The sequence below is a fragment of the Arvicola amphibius genome, chromosome X, assembly GCF_903992535.2.
Source record: "Arvicola amphibius chromosome X, mArvAmp1.2, whole genome shotgun sequence".
Lineage (NCBI taxonomy): Eukaryota > Metazoa > Chordata > Mammalia > Rodentia > Cricetidae > Arvicola > Arvicola amphibius.
In genome coordinates, this window is record NC_052065.1 from 43,683,567 (window position 1) to 43,703,392 (window position 19,826).

General features: G+C 40.1%; 1 protein-coding gene across 1 annotated transcript in view; it reads left to right on the plus strand.

The window, feature by feature from the left end:
* Window positions 1-19,826, plus strand: part of Dmd (dystrophin) — a 1,847,711-nt gene that overhangs the window by 1,731,418 nt on the left and 96,467 nt on the right. The window contains 1 exon segment of the mRNA XM_038316167.1: window positions 11,810-11,884. Within this exon segment, the coding sequence (XP_038172095.1) occupies window positions 11,810-11,884 (75 nt within the window).

Here is a 19,826-nt window from a genome sequence, read left to right on the forward strand (position 1 = left end):
AAGGCTTTTCTTGTTTTGAGGCATGGGGGGGTGGCGGGCGGCCCGTTGAACTGAGTCGGGGCAGATTGGTCCTACCCACAGGTGTCTAAAACTGACTATCCAGCCTTACCCACCGGAATAGCTTCCAGGCCTTCTGTTGGAAGAAAGATAACAAGAAACCACCACCAGGAACTAGAGCCATAAAACACAGTTTTGGAATTTCTGGCATCTGGCCGGGACAGAACCAAGGATATTTCCAGTTTCTGGCAAGGAGTAAGACTGAAATCCCTGTCCCTAAACTGCTTGGCTGGTTTCTTTCTCCCATTTGCTCATCACAACCAGAGTTGTGAATTCAAGTGTGAATCTTTAACCTTGGAACTTAATATGCAGACTCAAATGTTGTGTAATTGAATATTGTAAATTGTATAATTTCCACTTAATGAAACACCCTTGGGAGAGTGACTTCGGATACACAGGGAAACAGTACAGAAGCAATCATTTTGGTGACATAATGCATTCCCCTTTGAGTGCATTAGTAAAAAAATGCAGCCTACAAAAACCTGATAGCTGAAAAGGTTAGGAGGTCTCTGACAGCTGTTTCCACGGACGAATTTGAATGAAAGGCAGCAATAGCTAGTTATTGGAAGGACTCTACGGTAAGGACTTTGCGTGGGTCTGAAAAAACACAAACTAGCTGGCGAGAAAGTCTGAAGCTTTGGAGAGAGCAAAGCCCTGGACTGGCCTGAGTGTGTAAAACCAAAGGCCGCCTAGAGCCAAGCTGTAAATTTCAATGACTGAAGGTGGCCAGATGGGAATGGGGGCAACCTGAAAAGCTGCTCTGGGAACTGAAGGACCACTGTTGTCATACATGAATGTGGGGCTCCCGTTGTCAGACTTACAGGTTCAACAGAGAGCTGGCCAACAGGAATTCAGTAAAGTCATGGAAAGAGGGTTGGGGGGGTGACCAGGCATTAACCAACTAGTGAAAGACACGAAAGGAAATCTGGACCTTGGATGCAGCCAGGTTCTAGTCTCGGGTCTTAAGGGTTGGTTACTTGAGAAATAGTGAAATTGCTGTTTCAGAAAGCATCGTCTCTTGAAATCTTGGGAGATAACAGCGTAGAAATAAGTAAGTTGAAAAGGTGCCAGCCCGGGAGGAATGCTAGGCAGTTTGGAAAATTTAGTTGACATTGTAAATTTGGAAAGGCAGCAAGATAATGTTAGCATTAAAGCAGATGAGGAAATTTACTGCTGTTTATTTTCATCATTTCAAGCAAGTTTCTGCAAATCCTCAACTGTGAAAGAGGATGATAAATTCAAAATAGGTAGTGTCAACCATATGCTTGTGAAGTCTAAAAAAGTTAGGGCACAACATTAAAAAAAAATCCTCTGTGAAATTTGGTTATGAAAAGCTTTAAAAAGGTATACAAACTAAGTCTAAGTCATATTTGATCATTCCTTTTTTGTGGGTGACAGCATCTTGCTGTGTAGACCAGGCAGTCCTTGAACTCAGAGAGATCCATTTCTGTCTCCCAAGTGCTGGGATTACAGTCCATCATGTCTGGCCCCGTTTGATCAATGTCTTTATTATTCAGAGTAAAGTTAGGCACACTGGCTATGTGCTGGAGAATCTACAATGTGTTCGCTTCTGGAGAGACAATACTGCAATTAACTAAAGAAGTTCCGAATGGAGGTAAAGGAGACTGGGGTAAATGTTTAAGCCAGTGTAGTTGTGAGAGGCCTCGAAGTGACTGAGTTACCCACGGTTAGCATTGAGAAAACCAAGAAAACAGTGACCAAACATCCTAAGCCAGAGAAATAACACAGTGTCGTTCTTGCCAGTGATGTGGATTAGTTGTTTGTCAGCTACAAGGAAAGAATGTTGATCTGGTGTGGCTTCGTACCTGGGACGCAAAGGCAATGTATGATGGGATGGCAAGATCGGGGATGCAGATAGTAGTACAGCTCTTGCCTATCCTCACCAAAGCCTCGGACCCTTCCCCAATATCATGAAAAAAAACCAACCAACCAACCAAACAAAGAAGAATGTTGACAAACAAGAATGACAGAATGGCCCAATTTAATGGCCGGATACTTTGCTGAAGTTCTAGTTCCTTCGTGAGTCAGGGGTGACATACAACACGGTGTTTTTTTTTTTTTTTTTTTTTTTTTTTTTTTACATGAGATGACAGAAGGGAAAATGGCAGGAGCGAAATTAAAGATTTACTGTCTTTCCTAGTGCTGAATTAGCAGGTGTTCATCTTGGCTTTTAATTCCCTGACCCCCCTCTTCAATGGCGCGTCTCTCAGGGAGGTACGGATTTCCGCTTCAGTCTTGTAGTTAAGCAGCAGGTGGCTAGGATGCTTGGCAGCAGTGCTTTCGAGGCTAAGTGTTTCAGGCTCCGAGATTTATATTCAAGCCACGTATTTTGAGCTTCGAAAGAAACCTGAAATGTCATAATTTTGGAGTCCTTGGGCATATATAAATTGATATGTGTCTCACTAGCTTCTCCCAATCTCTTCTCCAGCCTGCCTCATTAATCTCACATGGCGTTCCTCTGCTCTCCTAAATGGGCTACCCTCAGATCATGTTTTAGGTTTCCAAGATCCAGGAGCTCTGATCTGTCTTTATCTCCTCTCCGGTTTTGTTCCTTCCCTTTTGGATAAATGTCATTTTTCATTTCCGTCAGCCCTCGTAGAGTTTCATCCCTGAGAGAAGACAGGGCTCTCCTCCACACTGTTGTATTTAACTAGACGTCTCGTACCCTAAGTCCCTTGTTAAAGAGGTGCAGGGCCCAAATGTGAGTTTATCTAAGCCCACAAGGTTACTCTTCCTTCCCACACTCTGTGATTTCAGAAGTCTTAGCTTTCATAGATTCCTTGTGGCCCACACATTTCTCTGCCTCCGAGCTATTTTTTGCATGTGCTGAACTATTAACCTGCCTTGCTCTACCCGCCCCTCACCTGGCTCCTTCTCAGAGGCCTTCAGGTCTTTGCTTCAAATTTGCCTTCTTTGAAAAGGCTTGTTTCCCCGCGTGTACAAGCGTTCTGTGACTTTTTTTCAGGTCCCTTTCACAGACTGCGCCTGCATACGTAATTACTCTTTCGGTAGACTAGAGTGTCAAGGAGGGCCATGCTGTGTCTCGGTTATCAGTGTATTCCACTTGTTTGGCATGGCTCCTGGCATATAGAGCACGTACATTTCGTGACTTTACTTTAGAAACTTTAAAAGGAACAGTTATTTACCCTAAAATAAGGAGGGAGCTGATACACCAAAGAAAGATTAAGTCTACTTCAGTGAATAAATGTGCTCATTGGAGTTCTTTACAAGAACAGCAAACTCATGGAAATATCCAGCACTGAAAACTTCTGCTATCAGTCAGGTTTTTGTTGTTTGTTTTTCTCATAAATCCTCTGTCTTGTGCTGTTTGGTGGGAGGGTGTGCTAATCAGAATCTCAGGGGAGGGTCTCCTGAAGGTCTGTGACAAATGGTTTTCATAATTGGAATGTTAGCACCTTCATTGCCATTACTATAGGTCTAGCCATCTCATATGCTGTTCTGTTTGTGTCCTTGTCCAGACTGTAGGCCATGGTCTTCTGTAGGTTATCATGACCACTCTGCTTCAAGAAAGTGAAGTATCTAAGCTACAGTGCTCACTAAGTGTCGAGAGAGCAGGCAAAAATATGGATGAATATTCTAAGAAGTTCTACAGCATCTGAACTGGTCATGTATAGTGGAGCGCTTCTCCTATCCCAGCATTCAGGAGGTCCAGGAGAGAAAATGGAGAGTGGCAGGCCTGCCTGGGTTACATTCCCATTTAAATAAAGCCCTATGGGTGATGTAGTTATAAAGATTTCAGATTTTATATGTTGTTTGCCAATGAATAATGTGTTTTGATCAAATCCACTCCCTATTCTCTCCTCACCAACTTCTGCACAACACACCCTTGCCCCTCCCAACTGCATGTTCTCTTTTTATAACCCACTGAGTCCACTTAGTGATACCGGTATGTGTGTAGGACTGTCCACTGGACCATGGGCAGAAAACACTCTTTCTCTTAGCATGTCCCTAAAAATTGTAGATCAGGTGTAATATGTTAATGGGCCTCTTTTTACTGATTGTTTAAAGATATATTCCAGGGTATTTCTGGTGGCACAAGCATGTAATCTCAACAGTATAGGAGGCTGAGGCAGGAAGATTGAATATTCAAGGTCTGTTTGGGCCACACAGCAGGCTCGAGGCTAGTGTTGCTCAGTGCAGTGAAAGCCTGTCTCAAAATGCAAAAATTCAAAGGGCTCCGGATATAGAGGTCAGTAGAATGGGTATATCCAAGACTCAGAACAAGAAGGGGAGGGAATAAAATTCCTATTCTGTTCTTCAAGATGTTCAGAGTTTTCAGTAATTCTAAACTTCCGAAGCCTATATCTTGATTTGCTTTTAAGCTAAACATGATTTCAATTATTGAGTTTATGTTAAGCTTTGTTAAGGCCTGTGGTTCTTGTTCATTCTGGTGAGTCTGGGCTGGAAAAAAATAATACTTTCAGCACAGACTCCATTGAATATTTTAGGGAAAGAATGAAGCTAGGGAATCAGGAATATAGTATTATATAATAAACTTGCCATTTACTTATAATAAAAGCCCATAATAAAGTTAGAGATACTTTTATTTTATCTTGTTTTGAAAGTTTGGAAGAGTATTCAAGTAGACACAGTGTACTAGTTGAATACACATTAAATACACATTAACTCCTAGGCACTAATGAATTATACTTCATTTCAATCTTAATTTTTACTCAGGATCAGCTGGTATAATTATGTTAAATTTCTTCTTGGTAATAGAATATGTACGTATATATGTACATACATACATACATACTCTCTCTATATATATATATATAGAAACCACAGATACTCATTTATCTGTTGGAATAATCTTTTTAGCCAGACAACTCTTTCTATTCATTATGTTTATGAGGTTGTTATTCTTTCTACTAATAGATAAGTCTGCTCAAACTTTTCTAGAACGGCTCCTCAAGCCCTTGAAAATCTAGACTACAATACAAGTTGTGTGAGATTCTAGACTCCAGTTAGTGTGAGAGAGTAGTATTGTGGCAGTATTATTAGAAGGCAGGAATGGGGAGTGATTGGAGATGAGGGGTTTAATGCTCTCTTCTTGTACTATCTTTCCTATTTTACCATGTCTTTAGTGTGCTACACGGTTTTTTGCTACTAGTGCAAGAGCATGCCCAATGCGCATAGATCCCAAGTCCAACTTGATCAGCCGTTTTTCTTTTTGACACTTCCCGCTGTCACCTCCCACAAAATAAAGGGGCAAACTAAAACAGAAATATTTACCAGAGTCAAGAGAAGTTCACAGGCTAAACAATGTGGGGAAGAAAGAAAAAGAAAGAAAAGCTATTACTTGTTTTCAAATATGAGCAGGGTATGATGGCACACTTTAATCCCAGCACTCAGGAGGCAGAGGGAGGAGGATCTCTGTGTTTGAGGTCTTCCTCGTTTATGGAGTGAGTTCCATGACAGACAGGGATCTGTCTGGAAAAAAAAAAAGCAAAAAACAACAAAAGAGTGAGTGGGCCATCATTTCAGTAGTTGGCAGTTTAACTTGAAAAACTGAAGACATTGCTTCTAGACTCGCTCTGTTCCTGGGTTAGAACCAGCCCAGAGGTAAAAACTAATCCAAGTCAAGAAGAGCAATGTTTTGATCCTGAGCATTTTGATCCTTCTGAAGTGTGCGTTCTACCAGCTGCCATGGAAACATGGGTGGCTTCTGGGATAGTCTCAGTCCTCTTGAGTTCCGGCTGGGAGAGCTAGTGACCTCATTCCAGTTTGGATCGGAGTTGTGGAAAGCAGATAGCCTCTTCTGGGCCATGGGACTGAGGGGCTTTATTAGCATTCTGAAACTTTCGCATAGTTTTGCGAGGCCGTCATCCTTGAGCTTCAGCCCAGGATAGATTCACACAGTTCACAGCTGTGTCGCATCTTGAAGTTTCTTGGGCATCCTACATGCTTTCACGAGGCAGGCACTTATCTCTTCCAGCTGTAAGCCAGAGGGAGTGGGACTACAGATCCTTAGCAATATATGCAGACTCAAACGGCATAGTTAACTCCCTAGTTGGACTTTTAGGCACCAGAAATCTGTTGGAATTCACTGATGATTACTGAATTCACTGATGATTACTGGGTGTAAGTTCATATAGCTTGTAGCCCTGTTTTGGAAACTAGCCATTTTCCCTGCTATTTTCTTCTGGTATTCCTGCATCCCTGATTGAGAATGGTTTGGACTATGTTGCTTAGAAATATGATGGCAGAAGTTTTGTTCATTACAATAAGTTGAAGGCACAATGGAAGGGTGTCAGGAAGGATTAGCTAGAGGCAGGATGTGTCATAATTAGGAAGACTTGGAAGAACTGCTTTAGGGAAGCTGAAAGCTCTGCTAGAGCAAGGATGTTCCAGATGCCTGTCTCATGATACTTTCCCACAGTGAGCCACACCCCAAACAAATCATATCATCCATGCCTTGCCAATTGGAGCTCTAGCTTCTGGAAGATGCCAATTCTTTATAGGAATTCTGTGAGAGTTGGATGGAGTGTCTGACCTAATTTGCCCCCACCCCCCTTTTTGAGTTCTGAATAGAACCAGGACAATTGGAAAGGGGAGTGTAGTTAGGGCCATAAGAGAGAGTCTTTGGTTGCACACCAGAAAGAGGAAAGAAGGAAACAAATCCAGTGAGTTGAGAGTCAGTTGAAAGTGAGGATTAAGAAAAATGGGGAGGGGAGTGCTGTGCCAGTGTCTTCGACTGAGATGATTGCTTGGTAGATAGCTCTCATGCCTTACAAATGGCCACTGAATGTTTGTTGAAGGAACGGCGGGCTGTGTCCCTCCACCCGGCTAGCTTTACCCAAAATAATTACACGGAAACTATATTCTTTTAAACACTGCCTGGCCCATTAGATTCATCCTCTTATGGCTAATTCTCACATCTTCCTTTAACCCATATTTAGTAATCTGTGTAGCACCACGAGGTGTGGCTTACCAGGAGAGATCTTAACCTGCATCCATCTCGGAGAGGAGAAACATGGCGACTGCTCACTTTGGTGACTGCCTGAAGCATCTGCTCACTGCCTTCTACCCAGCATTCTGTTCTGTTTACTCCGCCTACCTGATTTTCTGTCCTATTGGGCCAAGCAGTTTCTTTATTAATTAACCAATGAAAGTAACACATAGACACTCCTCCATCAAATGTTCTTAAGGGAAATATAGCCTGTATTTGACCCAAAGTATGATTCTATGTGTTTGTACAGCTAATTTTATAGAGAGCTTAAAGTCTTCAATCATAAGTGTGTAAAATCCATAGTAGTAAATATACGAAAACTCTGAGTATGCTAGAGGCAGGGCAGGAATCCTTTTAATGCCACAAGATGACTTTTTACTATAAACTTGTCCAGAACACCTTCAAAGCTAAGCAGTGCTGACTGGGGAAAAGAGACTAAGGGGAAAAACCTTGATGTTGGGGGCAAGACGAATAAAGGATTATTAAAAATGTAGCTGACAGCTTCCTTTTTATTCTTGTTTTGGCTGCTAAATTATAATGAAAGCAGGTGCCCAAAGAAGCACTGTCACATAGGAACATTAGGCAGTGGGTACCAGATAACCTTACAGCTTGTACCAAAAGCACAGCCAAATACTTGCCGTGCTGTTTTGAGTGCCTTTGCTGAGCCTGCGTAAACCATAGTCCTTCATTGTGATGGTTCTTAGAGTGTGGTCCATGGACCAACAGCATTAACATTACCTAGAAACTTGTTAGAAATATATATTCTCAAGCTCTCACCCAGACCTATAGAATCAGGAAATCTAGAGTGAGGGACTAGGAAATGTGTGTTTTAGAACTAGCCCTCCAGGTGTATTCACATTTGAAAGACCATTGATGTCATAGTAAGGACTCTGTCAGGCAACCAAGAATCCAGTGGGCCACATTTGGACAGTGTTGGGTCCAGTTTAGGGTACCGTTTCTAACAATGTAGAATCTGCTAGAATGGTCTTTGATCCTGTTAATATAATGGCAGGTAATGTTTCTAAATCTTCTTCAACAGTGTTCATATTTTGCTTACCACTAGTATGAACAATACTACCCTATCTAACATTACTTATGTTAATTAATGAAATCCCCAGTGTGATAGGAGCTAAATATAGCTGCAGCACTTTACGGTGGCGGCCTCTCGAGTGAGGCTTTGTGATTAATTGCTAACCAGCCACCCCTGGAGTATGCATTCCTGATGAAGACAACTGACTGCCTCTGTAGTGTGGCTTAAACTAACATACACATACATCACGTTGTACTGTATACATGAAAGTAGTTTTTTTTCACTCTTAAAATTGACATTATTAAAGCATAATTTAAACATCATAAAACACTTCCATTTTAAACACACAGTTTTGGCAAACATGAGGTCATGTCGCCCCTACACCAATCACAATACATACTCTATCCACCTCAGTTATATCTCTTGGTTCCTTTGAGTCAAAATTTCCATTTCCACACCATGGTAGGTTACCATTTGTCCATAGGTAGATTTAGCATGTTTTATATTTTTTTCAAAATTATTTATGTAAGTTTTATGTAAAAGCCAGTTGCATGGCTTTTAGATTGATGTTTTGGTACATTCTCTGTAATTATTTTCCTTTTATTGTATGTCAGTATCTCTTATGTGACTAGCACAGGCTGATTATTTGTTATTCTATTGCTTTGTTTCCAGTTTGGGGAATGTTATGAATGAAGCTATAGAAATCATATTCCAGGATTTTTGTGAACATGTATTTTATTTATTTTTGTAAATATTAATTAATATTGGTCATAAGATATATGTATATTTAATGTCATAAGACACTCCTAATCTGGGACTGGAGAGGTGACTCAAAGGTTAAGAGCATTTGCAGCATTTGCGGATGACCCAGGTTCAGTTGTCAGCACCCGCGTGGTGGCTCACAAGCACCTATAACTCCAGTTCCAGAGGATCTGACACCCTACAATGGTCTCTGTAGGCACCAGACATGCATAGGATATACAGACATATGAGCATGCAAAACACTCAGACACATTAAGTAAAAATAATAAATCATTAAAAATAGAAGAAAAAGAAAGAGACTGCTCATATAACTGTCCGAAATTGTATTGTTTTGTATTCCTATAAGCTCTGTAGGTGCTCTGGTTGTTTTGTGGTCTTTCCATTATTTGGTATTGCCAGTCTTTAAAAAATTCTGCTGAATAATTTGAAATAACTTATAGATGTTCTTTTCTTCCCTCTAATTTAAATATAGGCCAATATGTTTGGTTTCTGCACAGACCACAAAGCTAATAATGTTGATTTAGGTGACTTAGATATAGAGAAAATATTACTGTTTCCTTCCTTAGGATCAGTGGTATGGATATCATTTGTCTGTGGCAGTTACACTGTCTTCTTGTCTTCTTTTTGTTCGTTTACTCATTCAGTCTGTCAGCAGTTCTCTGGCTGCATTAGCTCTGCTTTGTCACAGAGCAGTCATATATTAAGTTGCTAAGAAATAGGACTGGTGACAAAATTCTCAAGGAGCTTTTTGGAGCTGAGTTTCTGAAGCTTATACATACATGCAAACTACATACACACATAGAAACTCTTGAAAAGAAACGTAGCTATGATAACACTTGCACAGATTTGCATAAGGGTGCTGTCTGAATATAGCCCCCTGTTAGGTGACCTGACTTTTAGGGACTTACACATAGAAAATGGTGGCCTAAATTGTTGAATTGTTAGTCCATGCCGACTATCGGACTTAGACCTTAGACAATAAAGCTAATTGTCAGAGAAACTTCCTCCTGCAGCAGATGGGAAGAAATACAGAGAGCCATAGGCAGGCGAGAGAGAGAGAGAGAGAGAGAGAGAGAGAGAGAGAGAGAGAGAGAGAGAGAGAGAGAGAGAGAGAGAGAGAGAGAGAGAGAGAGGGGAGAGAGGAGAGAGGAGAGAGAAGAGAGAGAGACACAGAGACAGACAGACAGAGAAACCTTGGAACACACAGCTCTAAATGGGATGTCTCCATCAAATCCCTCTGCTCAGAGCCCAGGGAACCCCTCAGAAGAGAAGGCAGAAAAAGTGAAAGAGCCAGAGGGGATGGAGGACACTAGGAGAACAGTACCCTCTGAATCAACTGATCAAAGCTTATATGAACTCACGGAGACTGAAATAACATGCCAGAGCCTGCATGGGTCTGCACCGGGTCCTCTGTGTCTAAACTATGGCTTCCAGTTTAGCGTTTTTATGGGATCTCTGAGTGAGCAAATGAGTGGGTCTCTGATTCTTGTGCCTTCTCTTGGGGACTTTTCCTTCTGTTGGTTTGTCATGTCCAACTTGGATGGGATAGATTTTGTTTTATCTTATTATATTTAATTTTCTATTTTAAAATGAATGAATGGATGAAAATCTAGCCACTAGTGTAAAGGACTGAACTCTTAGTTACACCTACTGGGAGGGGAACTCAGTTCTCTCCAATGGAGTGACACTGGCTGCATCCGCCACTCCTGGGCAGCCCTCACGTTTCAGAGTTATGGTTTTGTAGGTTTTTTCGGGGGTGATTTGAGGTTTTTTTTGGTTCTGGGGGATTTTGTGGTTATATTGGGTTTTGCTTGTTTTCTGAGGAAGAACATTAAAGTTGGGTGGAGAGGGAGGGGGAGAGGATCTAGAAATACTTGGGAGAGGAGAAGAGTATGATAAAAATATATTTAAATTGAAAAATAGTTTTAAAAGGTAAAAGACAAAATGAATATAATGCTAGTTGCTGGTCCAAGATTGCAAAATTACATTTTAGCAGGAGTAAGTTCAAGAAATATGTTCTGTAGAAATAATTAAGGAGATGATGAATTTGAGAGAGGGTGGGCAAACATGGGAAGAGTTGGCAGGAAGAAGGGAGGCATGGAAATGCTTTTAGTTTCCACAGGAAGTGCTCAAAAAGTTAAGAAATTATTCCGTTGTACTGTGACTATAATTAATGGTGATATATGGTTGAAAATGCAAAGATGCTGGATGGATATTAAGTGTTCTCACCACAAAAATAATAAGGATGTTTGCTTTAAATTTAATCATAACGTTATGGGGGTTTCTTTTTTATCTCAGACATCATATTGTATATGACAAATACATGCAATTTTAGATCAATTTTTAAAAAATGTTGCAATTCATTTTACTTTCAATTTTATATTAACACATACACATGCAGATTATATAAAACATGCTTGGAATGTTAACAGTATATATTCCATGGTTGTAGGCTGTTATGCTTTATTTATTTAGTTTTATAGCTTTCTTTAATTTCTTATCTTTTCCACAGTAAACATCTGACCTTTTATATGAAAATGTGGGCATAGCATTCTTTGCGTTTTCAGGTCTTATAGCAATTCCAGCAATGTATTCCTTCTCTTTCTTTAATCTTGCACAGCAAGGATTTACTACAGTAGATGCAGATTACAGTCTAGGAAGAAAAACACTGCTTGGCCTCCTTTTCCCTCTGGGGACCTAGCAGTGCACGGTAGGCCGGCAGGCTCTGCCACTGTAGCCCTTCCCGGAAAGGAAGCTAAGCTGTCCTCACTGTCCAAGGAAACAAAGAGCTGTTTCCTTAACACTAAACCAACAGAAGTTCACCTTCTAAAGCTCGGAGCATAAGCACAAGGTTTCTTTCTAACTTCTTATTGTGACTTTTGTAGCTGTTGGCAAATCATCGGGGGTTTCCTCTGTGCTTTCTGATGAAATAACAAATGGTCTTTGTCTCCCTCCTTTTTCTTCAGCTGACCTGAATAATGTCAGGTTCTCCGCCTATAGGACTGCCATGAAGCTCCGAAGACTGCAGAAGGCCCTTTGCTGTAAGTAGTAGCCAATGTTTGAAGGCCTTGATAATTTTTCTTTGCTTAAAGAATGAGGACTGGAGATTTTTCACCATGTTTACACCCTTGAGTCACAAGGTCATTTTGCCAAATAAAATTTATTCTTGAAAGCATTTTGGCTTAGTACCTGCCCAGACTGTTTTGTTGGATTATAACTATCTCTGCAAGTGTTCAGTGACTTTTGTTAAATGATATGATATTGGTAAATTTTGTTTTTTTTAAATGAATAGCCTTTACACCTACATTTATCTTTGTGACAGTTATTTTATCTCCCCTTTTCCCATTATATCTTCATTTTATAAAGACTATTTAATATTAGAGGATTATGACAATATTATCTGAACCAAGTTCATAGATATGTGTTTTTTGTTTCTTTAAATATAAATATTCAGCTGGGCGGTGATGGCGCACGCCTTTAATCCCAGCACTCGGGAGGCAGAGGCAGGTGGATGTCTGAGTTCGAGGCCAGCCTGGTCTACAAGAGCTAGTTCCAGGACAGGCTCTAGAAACTACAGGGAAACCCTGTCTTGAAAAACAAAAAAAAAATACAAATATTCAGATGTATGTTATGATAGAGAAAAGATGATTGGATTTTTTTTGTTTGTTTTCCCAGGCAGGGTTTCTATGCATAGCCCTAGCTGTCCTGAAACTAGCTCTGTGGGCTAGGATAGCTTCAAACTCAGAGATCTGCTGGCTGGGATAAAAGGCAACAACACCATGCCTGGCGAGATCTTTTTTATTTTAACTCTCCTTTATTTATTATTTGTGTCTTTCACATCATGCTTCTCAATCCCATTCATATCTGCCCTCTGTCCTTGCTACCCACCTCCAAAATAAAACATAATTTAAGAGAAAAAAAAGAAAACTAAAAGAAGGGGGGGAAAGAATCTCATCATGGAAGCCACAGTGTCACACAGTTAGTCACACAGTATAACCTTTTGTTCATATATCGTTACTTGCAAGTGTTCATTGCAAAGAGTTATTGGTCTGGTTTGAAGCCTCTGGTTTCTGCTACACTATCGATGCTGGGCCCTCACTCGGACTCCTTCTCTTGGATATCCTGTTGTTGGTCCTGTGCTGTGGAGATCGTGTAGGTTTGGGTCTGCAGGAACAGCCCCATCACATGTGTTCTAGTCATAGGGAGGGAAGGCTGTGTTCTGAGACCTGGGGCCTAAGGAGAGCAGAAAGTACTCAGGAACTAAAATGACTTCGTCATGGCTACTCTGCAGAATTCCAGGCCTATTGTGAAATATTAGGCTAGAGAGAGAAGCAGGAGACAGATTGTGAGAAGCTTTTAAAACCCAAGTTAAAGACTTTAGAGGTCAGTGGGAGCCATTCAAGAGATTTTGGCAAGGGGATGGCATGGATGGATTTTCACTTTGGAAAACCATTCTGGCTGGAAAACAAAGCATGAATTGAGGGTTGAACCATGGGCAGGAAAGAGATCTGTTACTGAATTGAAACCAGCAATATGGTGGCTTGAATAGGAACGGAGGAACATTTCAATATATAGGCAGTAGATGCTCTAAGCCTTAGTGATTTGTTTGATGGGGAGGGCGAGTGCAAATCAAGGAAGGGAAGACTCATGGATTCTTGACTTGGGCTTCCCTATGAACAGTGAGCTTGTCTACCAGAGTTTGGTAAAAGGTAGAGTGAGCTACACAAGCAATATTTAGCAATTAAAAGTATGGAACTACTGCGTAAATGATATATAGAAAGGTTAAGATAGCACAGCAACATACATACACAGAGGAAGAGAAAGGGAAGCAGAAGAGGTCATTTAGGACAGAGGATAAGCAACCATGAAAACTGAGTATAAAGTCATGTCTGAGAGTTCCATAGGAAAATCCAAGAGGTTATAGTGCCCAGTGCATGAAAGAAAGGAAGAACCTATCATAAGGTCAGATGATGTTGGTGGCAATGCCCATTGTATATGGCAACAGAGAGAGCCTTAGTAATTTTGGTGAAAATAACACACTGAGCATCTTAAAAGTGAACATAAGGTGTAGATGACAGGTATGGGCCTGTTCTTAGAGAACTTTAATTGCAAAGGGGAGCAAAGAGAGGTTATTGCAAATTGGAGATGACTGAGGAATTAAAAATGACTGACTTAGGATGACAAGATAAAAAGGGGCAAGTTATGGGCAGGTGTCCTAGAGCCAGGCAAAAAGAAGAGACCCTTCTCTGCTATGGAGTGCCAGAGAGAAGGATACATGCAGGTTCTAGGTAACCAAGAAACTTGGCAGCAAGAGGGCCATGGAAACCCATATAAAACCGAAGGTTTTCTTTGTGGAGTTTGAGAATCCCTGTGACACAGTTAACAGTGGAAGGTCATAAAACGGACACTGACCTTATCTTTGTGGAGAACGAGAGGGAGGTTAAGTCAAAAACCAGCAGTGGGAAACTCAGTCGGCTGAGTGTTTCTACAACAGCCAATCTCTAGTGGTGTGGTTCTCCTCTAGCAGCAGCCGGCAAACAGAAGCTGCACACTGCTGTCCTAGGATAGGCAGATGATACCTAGGTGAGGGTTGTGAGGGCTTGGGGAAAAGGGGGGTTAGAATATTGTATTTCAAGGCCATGTTGGGTAGGAGAAGCTAAAAATTTAGGTAGAATTTGGCAATTAGGAGGTAGAGGGATCAAGAGGTAAAGTAAGTTAGGAGGAGTTAGTGAAGGAACTGAAAAGCATGCAGTTATATTCAAGGAGATATTGCTGACCGCTGTTTCTAAAGTATCCATTTAAATAGGTGACAAAGTGAATTGGTATGAATTTTTATGGAGGTCGACTAGAACATTAAGATATTGTGAAGCTAGAGTTATGTATGGCTCTTCCCTTCTAATACTAAAATCCCTCAAACTTGGGGATAGAAATGAGAAACATTGAACAACTAATAGCCTTGGTCACCAAGGTCCTTTGGAACCACCTAGAGGTCCTCAGAATTGGGTAGAACTAAAGTCAAGGACCTACTGGTACGAGGTTGTCACATAGTGATGCAAGCGCCCTAGAAGTGAAATTATTGGGAAAGGTCAAATAGGTTCCTTGTCTTTTCATATTGATATTCCCAATAATTAACATAAAACTGAGCAAAGAATAGAGCTTTCTGTTTTCGTAGAATGAATACATGGATGAAAGCCAATGGAAGATTCCATTGCCGTAAGAGCTTATAGCCCAAAGTTATCATTTTCTGGTGCATAGCTGCCAAGTTTAAGTAGCTAATAAAAGGCTCTCCATGCCTAGGATTTCCTTGGGGACCTGGTTAATGAATCGTAGCAGGCACAAAAGAGTTTGGGGTGGGGTGGAGTCAAGGGGCTGAATAGAGAAAGTCTTCTGTCGTTTTTTCTTCTTTTAACCCTGCCCCATCCTAGAGGTACTGCTCGCCTTTGATAAAAAGGAGAATTATGAACTGGTTATTATAAAGTGCTATCGAATATTCCTGTAAGATCCCAAAAGTTCAAAAGAGGTAACCAGCTGTTCCAGGTTATACTATGACAAAACTCAGAAATAGACTAGATGGAAATGTGTCTAATGTCTTCTGTTATCCTTTTCCACCACTGCCTGGGATCATTTGAACATTATTCATTTTTATGGTGAAAGAGAAGAATTCTATTCATTGTCTTTCTTTTCAGTATATGTCCAAATTTTAGTAAACATTGGGAACATGGAGGAGTTGGATATTGTAAAAAAAAAAAAACATGTTAGCCATTTAAGATGATAACCTTGTAATAAACCTTAACTCTGAATGTAAGATGATTTGGTTGAATTTTCACTTTTAAGCAGAGTTGAAATTCTCAGCATTTCTTTTCAGATCCTCACTCTGATTTGAAAAAAACTCAAGGATAGCAAAATTAGAGTGTATTTATCTAAATTAGGTACTGAATTCTTAAGAATGCATGGATAATACCATGCAGACTATGGCTCCATGTGCAGTGAGAACAGAGCGAGAAGTTTCGGCAATCCATTTACTTTTGAAAAACATGTGTGGTCCAATTCCTTCGTGAGTTTTCAATAGGTGATTTAAGAGCTTCCTCTAAATTTTGTATTTGCTTAGGTTTATCTTCTAGCTCCTTTTTTATTTCTGTGCCTGCAAAAGCTTGATAAAGAGCTATTGTCCATGGCCTAAGCAAATGAAACTTGCCCTGACTAGTTTTTCCTATCAATGTCTACTTCTACTGCATCTTACGTTAACAGAAATTAGTGATGTTATCTCAGGGATTTCTTGATGCCAGTGAAGAGATCGAATTTCCGATCCCTTAGAGAACATATTTAGCCATCTCTATTAGGCAACTGATCTTTAAAATAAATAAATAAATAAAAAATTCTCCATCAAACTTCAATATGCCAGGAAACCAAATAATACATTTTATCTACTATAGAGAATGTGCTACTTAAGTTATGAGTATCACCACTGGCTTACAATGCCCCGTTTATAATCACTTTTATGTTGTGTGAGTCGATAGGGGATTTTCTGTGTCGTGTAAACAAAAGTTAAAGTTGATAGAGCAGCAGAGAAAAATTGAAAGTCTTGGTGTGAAGTATTTGTAAGCTGGTTCATGTGGTCGATAGCCTGGGGAAGTATGAAGAAGATGATGTCGCTTTTCCTTTCTTCTCCCGTGGTTCCGATGACACTCTATAAGTGTGCATCTTCTATCTTTTAAAGGATAGCCAGCTTGCAAGAGCAGAAGTAAAAATATACTAACAAAGCAAATCTATTTAATTTATTAGTGTGTAGGGGATTGGAGAGAGCCCAAACCACAGGGCTAAATATATGACAGTTGATAAATATGACACGTCTTTTCCATGCAATAAGAAATTGAGAATAATTTGCCACTGCTCAGAAGCCTGATCCTAAATTATAGTCATACGATACAGTATAGAGTTGTCTGATTAAAGCTAAAACTTCTGGATTTGCTTTCACTAAGACAAAGTGAAAAATGTGCTTTCTTCCAGGTAAACGGACCTTACCTTCTAATAGTGCACTAAAGGTGGCTAAAGAGGGCATTAGGCAGGGTTAGGTTGGTAAAGAAGACTCACAGGGCCCACGATAACATGGCTATAGTTTATTGCTAGAGCAAGCTACAACGGAAATAGCATTAATGTAAGCAAGATGTAGATCCTGAGTCATTCGCTGACTCACATCAAGGGCTCCCAAGTATAATAATAGGTATAATATATTAATAATATAATATGTACACATTACTTTTCATGTAGTCTAAAAGGCATAGCTCTGTTATATTAGAATTAAAAATATCTTGAAGATAATTACCTTGTGATAATATCCATCTATCTTCTAGGGAAAGTATTGTGGTCCCTCTGATGTCTTTGAGTTGCACAACAGGGAAAGAGGTGTTTGGTGCCCAGTCCTTGTAATATCAAAGGGCCCTTTGTAGGCTCTATTATCCAGTTATCAATGGTTTTATTTGCCCATTATTCTAGGCACCTTTCCATATTTGTCCTTCCTTCTGGAATTGGATATCCTCAAAGTATTATTCTTATACTAGGATTAGAACATCATTTCCATCGGTTAAACTTTGCTACTTATGAGTAAACCCTAGCTGGCCAGGCATTCCTAGTCCAGCTCCCAATTTTTATAAGTCTCTTTAAAATATTATTTCTTTCAGAGTTTCAGGTTTTTTTTTTTTTACTGGTGTTGAACATATTTACTTCCCTTCTTCACTTCTTCCCAGGTCTACCCATCTTTTTTTCCTCGTGAAACATTGTGTGTTGTGTGCTTCATTGTTTTGTTTTCCTTTCCTTTTAGTTTTTTTTTTAAACACTTCAAGCACAATTTGTGCTGCCCAAATATTCTCAATTGTGTGGTCTTTCACTGGACTGTGGTCAACTACGAAGGGTTACACCAAGAGAAGCCTGTCTCTCCCTCTCCAACAGCTAACCATTGCCATTGATTCTGTAACCAGGAGTGACACTGTGTACCCAACTCTTCTCTCCAAGCCGGGATTGGATCTGGGTTGAGCTTGCACAGCTTTGGTGTGTGCAGTCACAATCTTTGAATTCATATGTGCAGCTGTCCTGTTGTGTTCCAGCACATATTGCCTTTGGCTCTTGATAATCTTTCTGTACCCTCTTCTGCAGTGATCCCCGAGACTACCCTTTCTTTATAAATAATGCCTTAGGAATATTTTAGTAAGACTGGGTTATGAATCTTGTAAACATTCTCACTCCTGACATGTATGCTTGATGACATAAGAAAGTTCTGTCATAAATAATAGGACTTTACCATTAGATTATAGAGATAGTTTTGATGTTTGGTGGGAGGAGGACTAGGGGACCCCTTTGGCCAATGGCAAGGTGTAACTGATGGAACTGATGTTTGATCCTAGAAGGAATGACTAGGCTTAACCAGATCCTCTTCTGTGTGGCAAATATGTCCCTGGAAGGGAGTCGTTTCTCTCCTCTCTCTATCCACTCAGGCATAAAGAACACACCACCACATAGTCCTAGTCTTCAATGACATTAAATCTGTAACTTCTTTTTCCATTAAAGTATTTTTGAAGAAGCTGGAAAGATGGCTTACTGGTTAAGAGCACATACCGGTCTTGTAGTGGACCCAAGTTTACAAACACATGCAACTGCAGCTCCTGGCTCATTTCCCATCTGCACTCAAATGTACATACCCACACATATATCCACACACATACACATAATTAAAAATAATAGTTTAAAAAATGTTTAAAGCATTTTTGAAAGAAAACATTTTAACACAGTTTATTTTATTTTGTGTGTATAAACATTTTGCCTGCATATGTGTGTGTGTGTGTACCACATGTGTGCCTGGTGACCATGGAGATCAGAAGGGGACATCAGATCCCTGAAGTTATGATGGTTATGAGTCACCATCTATGTGGGTTCTGGGAACTAAATCCAGTTAATCTTCAAGAGCAGCAAGTGGTCTTACATGTGCAAGCACGTGTGCATGCACACACACACTTTTGAGCATGTGTACATATATTTAAAATTATATTATATATTAATATAATGGAAAGTGTTAGCTTTAAGAAAAAAGGATATCTTCACAAAACCATCTGCTGGTTGTTTACTGAGGTGTGGAGGAAAACTCACCATTTTGTTTTTAAGTTTCACCAAAATAACTTCCATGTATTCTTTAATAGGCTTGGTTTGAACATTGAGTGAGTGTGTGTGTGTGTGTGTGTGAGAGAGAGAGAGAGAGAGAGAGAGAGAGAGAGAGAGAGAGAGAGGAGAGAGAGAGAGAGAGAGAGGTTTCAGTTGCCCTTATCTCTTGCCTCACCTGTTTGCTGGTCCGTTGCCCGGTCTTTGTCTGCTTAAATAGAAGGCTTTTAAATATTGTTCCGTAGAAACAAAATTCTGTTTTTCTATTTGCTATATTTGTTTGGGGAATTGTGTTCTCCCATATTCTGTGATGGATTGGTCTTGTATTTCACTGCATCCGGCTTTAGCAGAGAACACCACACAGTATTTCTCTCCTGTGCCATCTTCTGCTCCTGTTATTTGCAAGCAATTGCCTCACTCCCCCCGGAGCTATTTTTACTCTAAATTTTCTGTTGTGTGTGTTGCCTGCCTAGTCACCTGTGTTGAGATTAGGTCCAATAAAACGAAACTCATGCCATTTCACTGTTTGCTTGTTACCATCACGTGGGTTCACTCGATACGTCATAAAGAGTGAGTGGAAAAATCCTCACTGTTCTTGTATACTTAAATCAAACGCAAAGTATTTATAATTATTAAAGTATACCATAATCAAAAAGGAAATAATAAAAGCATTTCACAGGACCCATAGCGTTTCTTCAATATATGAAGAAAAATGTTAGAAATTTTGGTATATGGAAGAAATCTACTCCACCCTTCCAATAACAAAGCTGCCATGCTACCTTTCTGAAAGTTTCCATGGCCTGCACTTCAGTTGTGCTCTAAGGAAGTCAGGCCGAC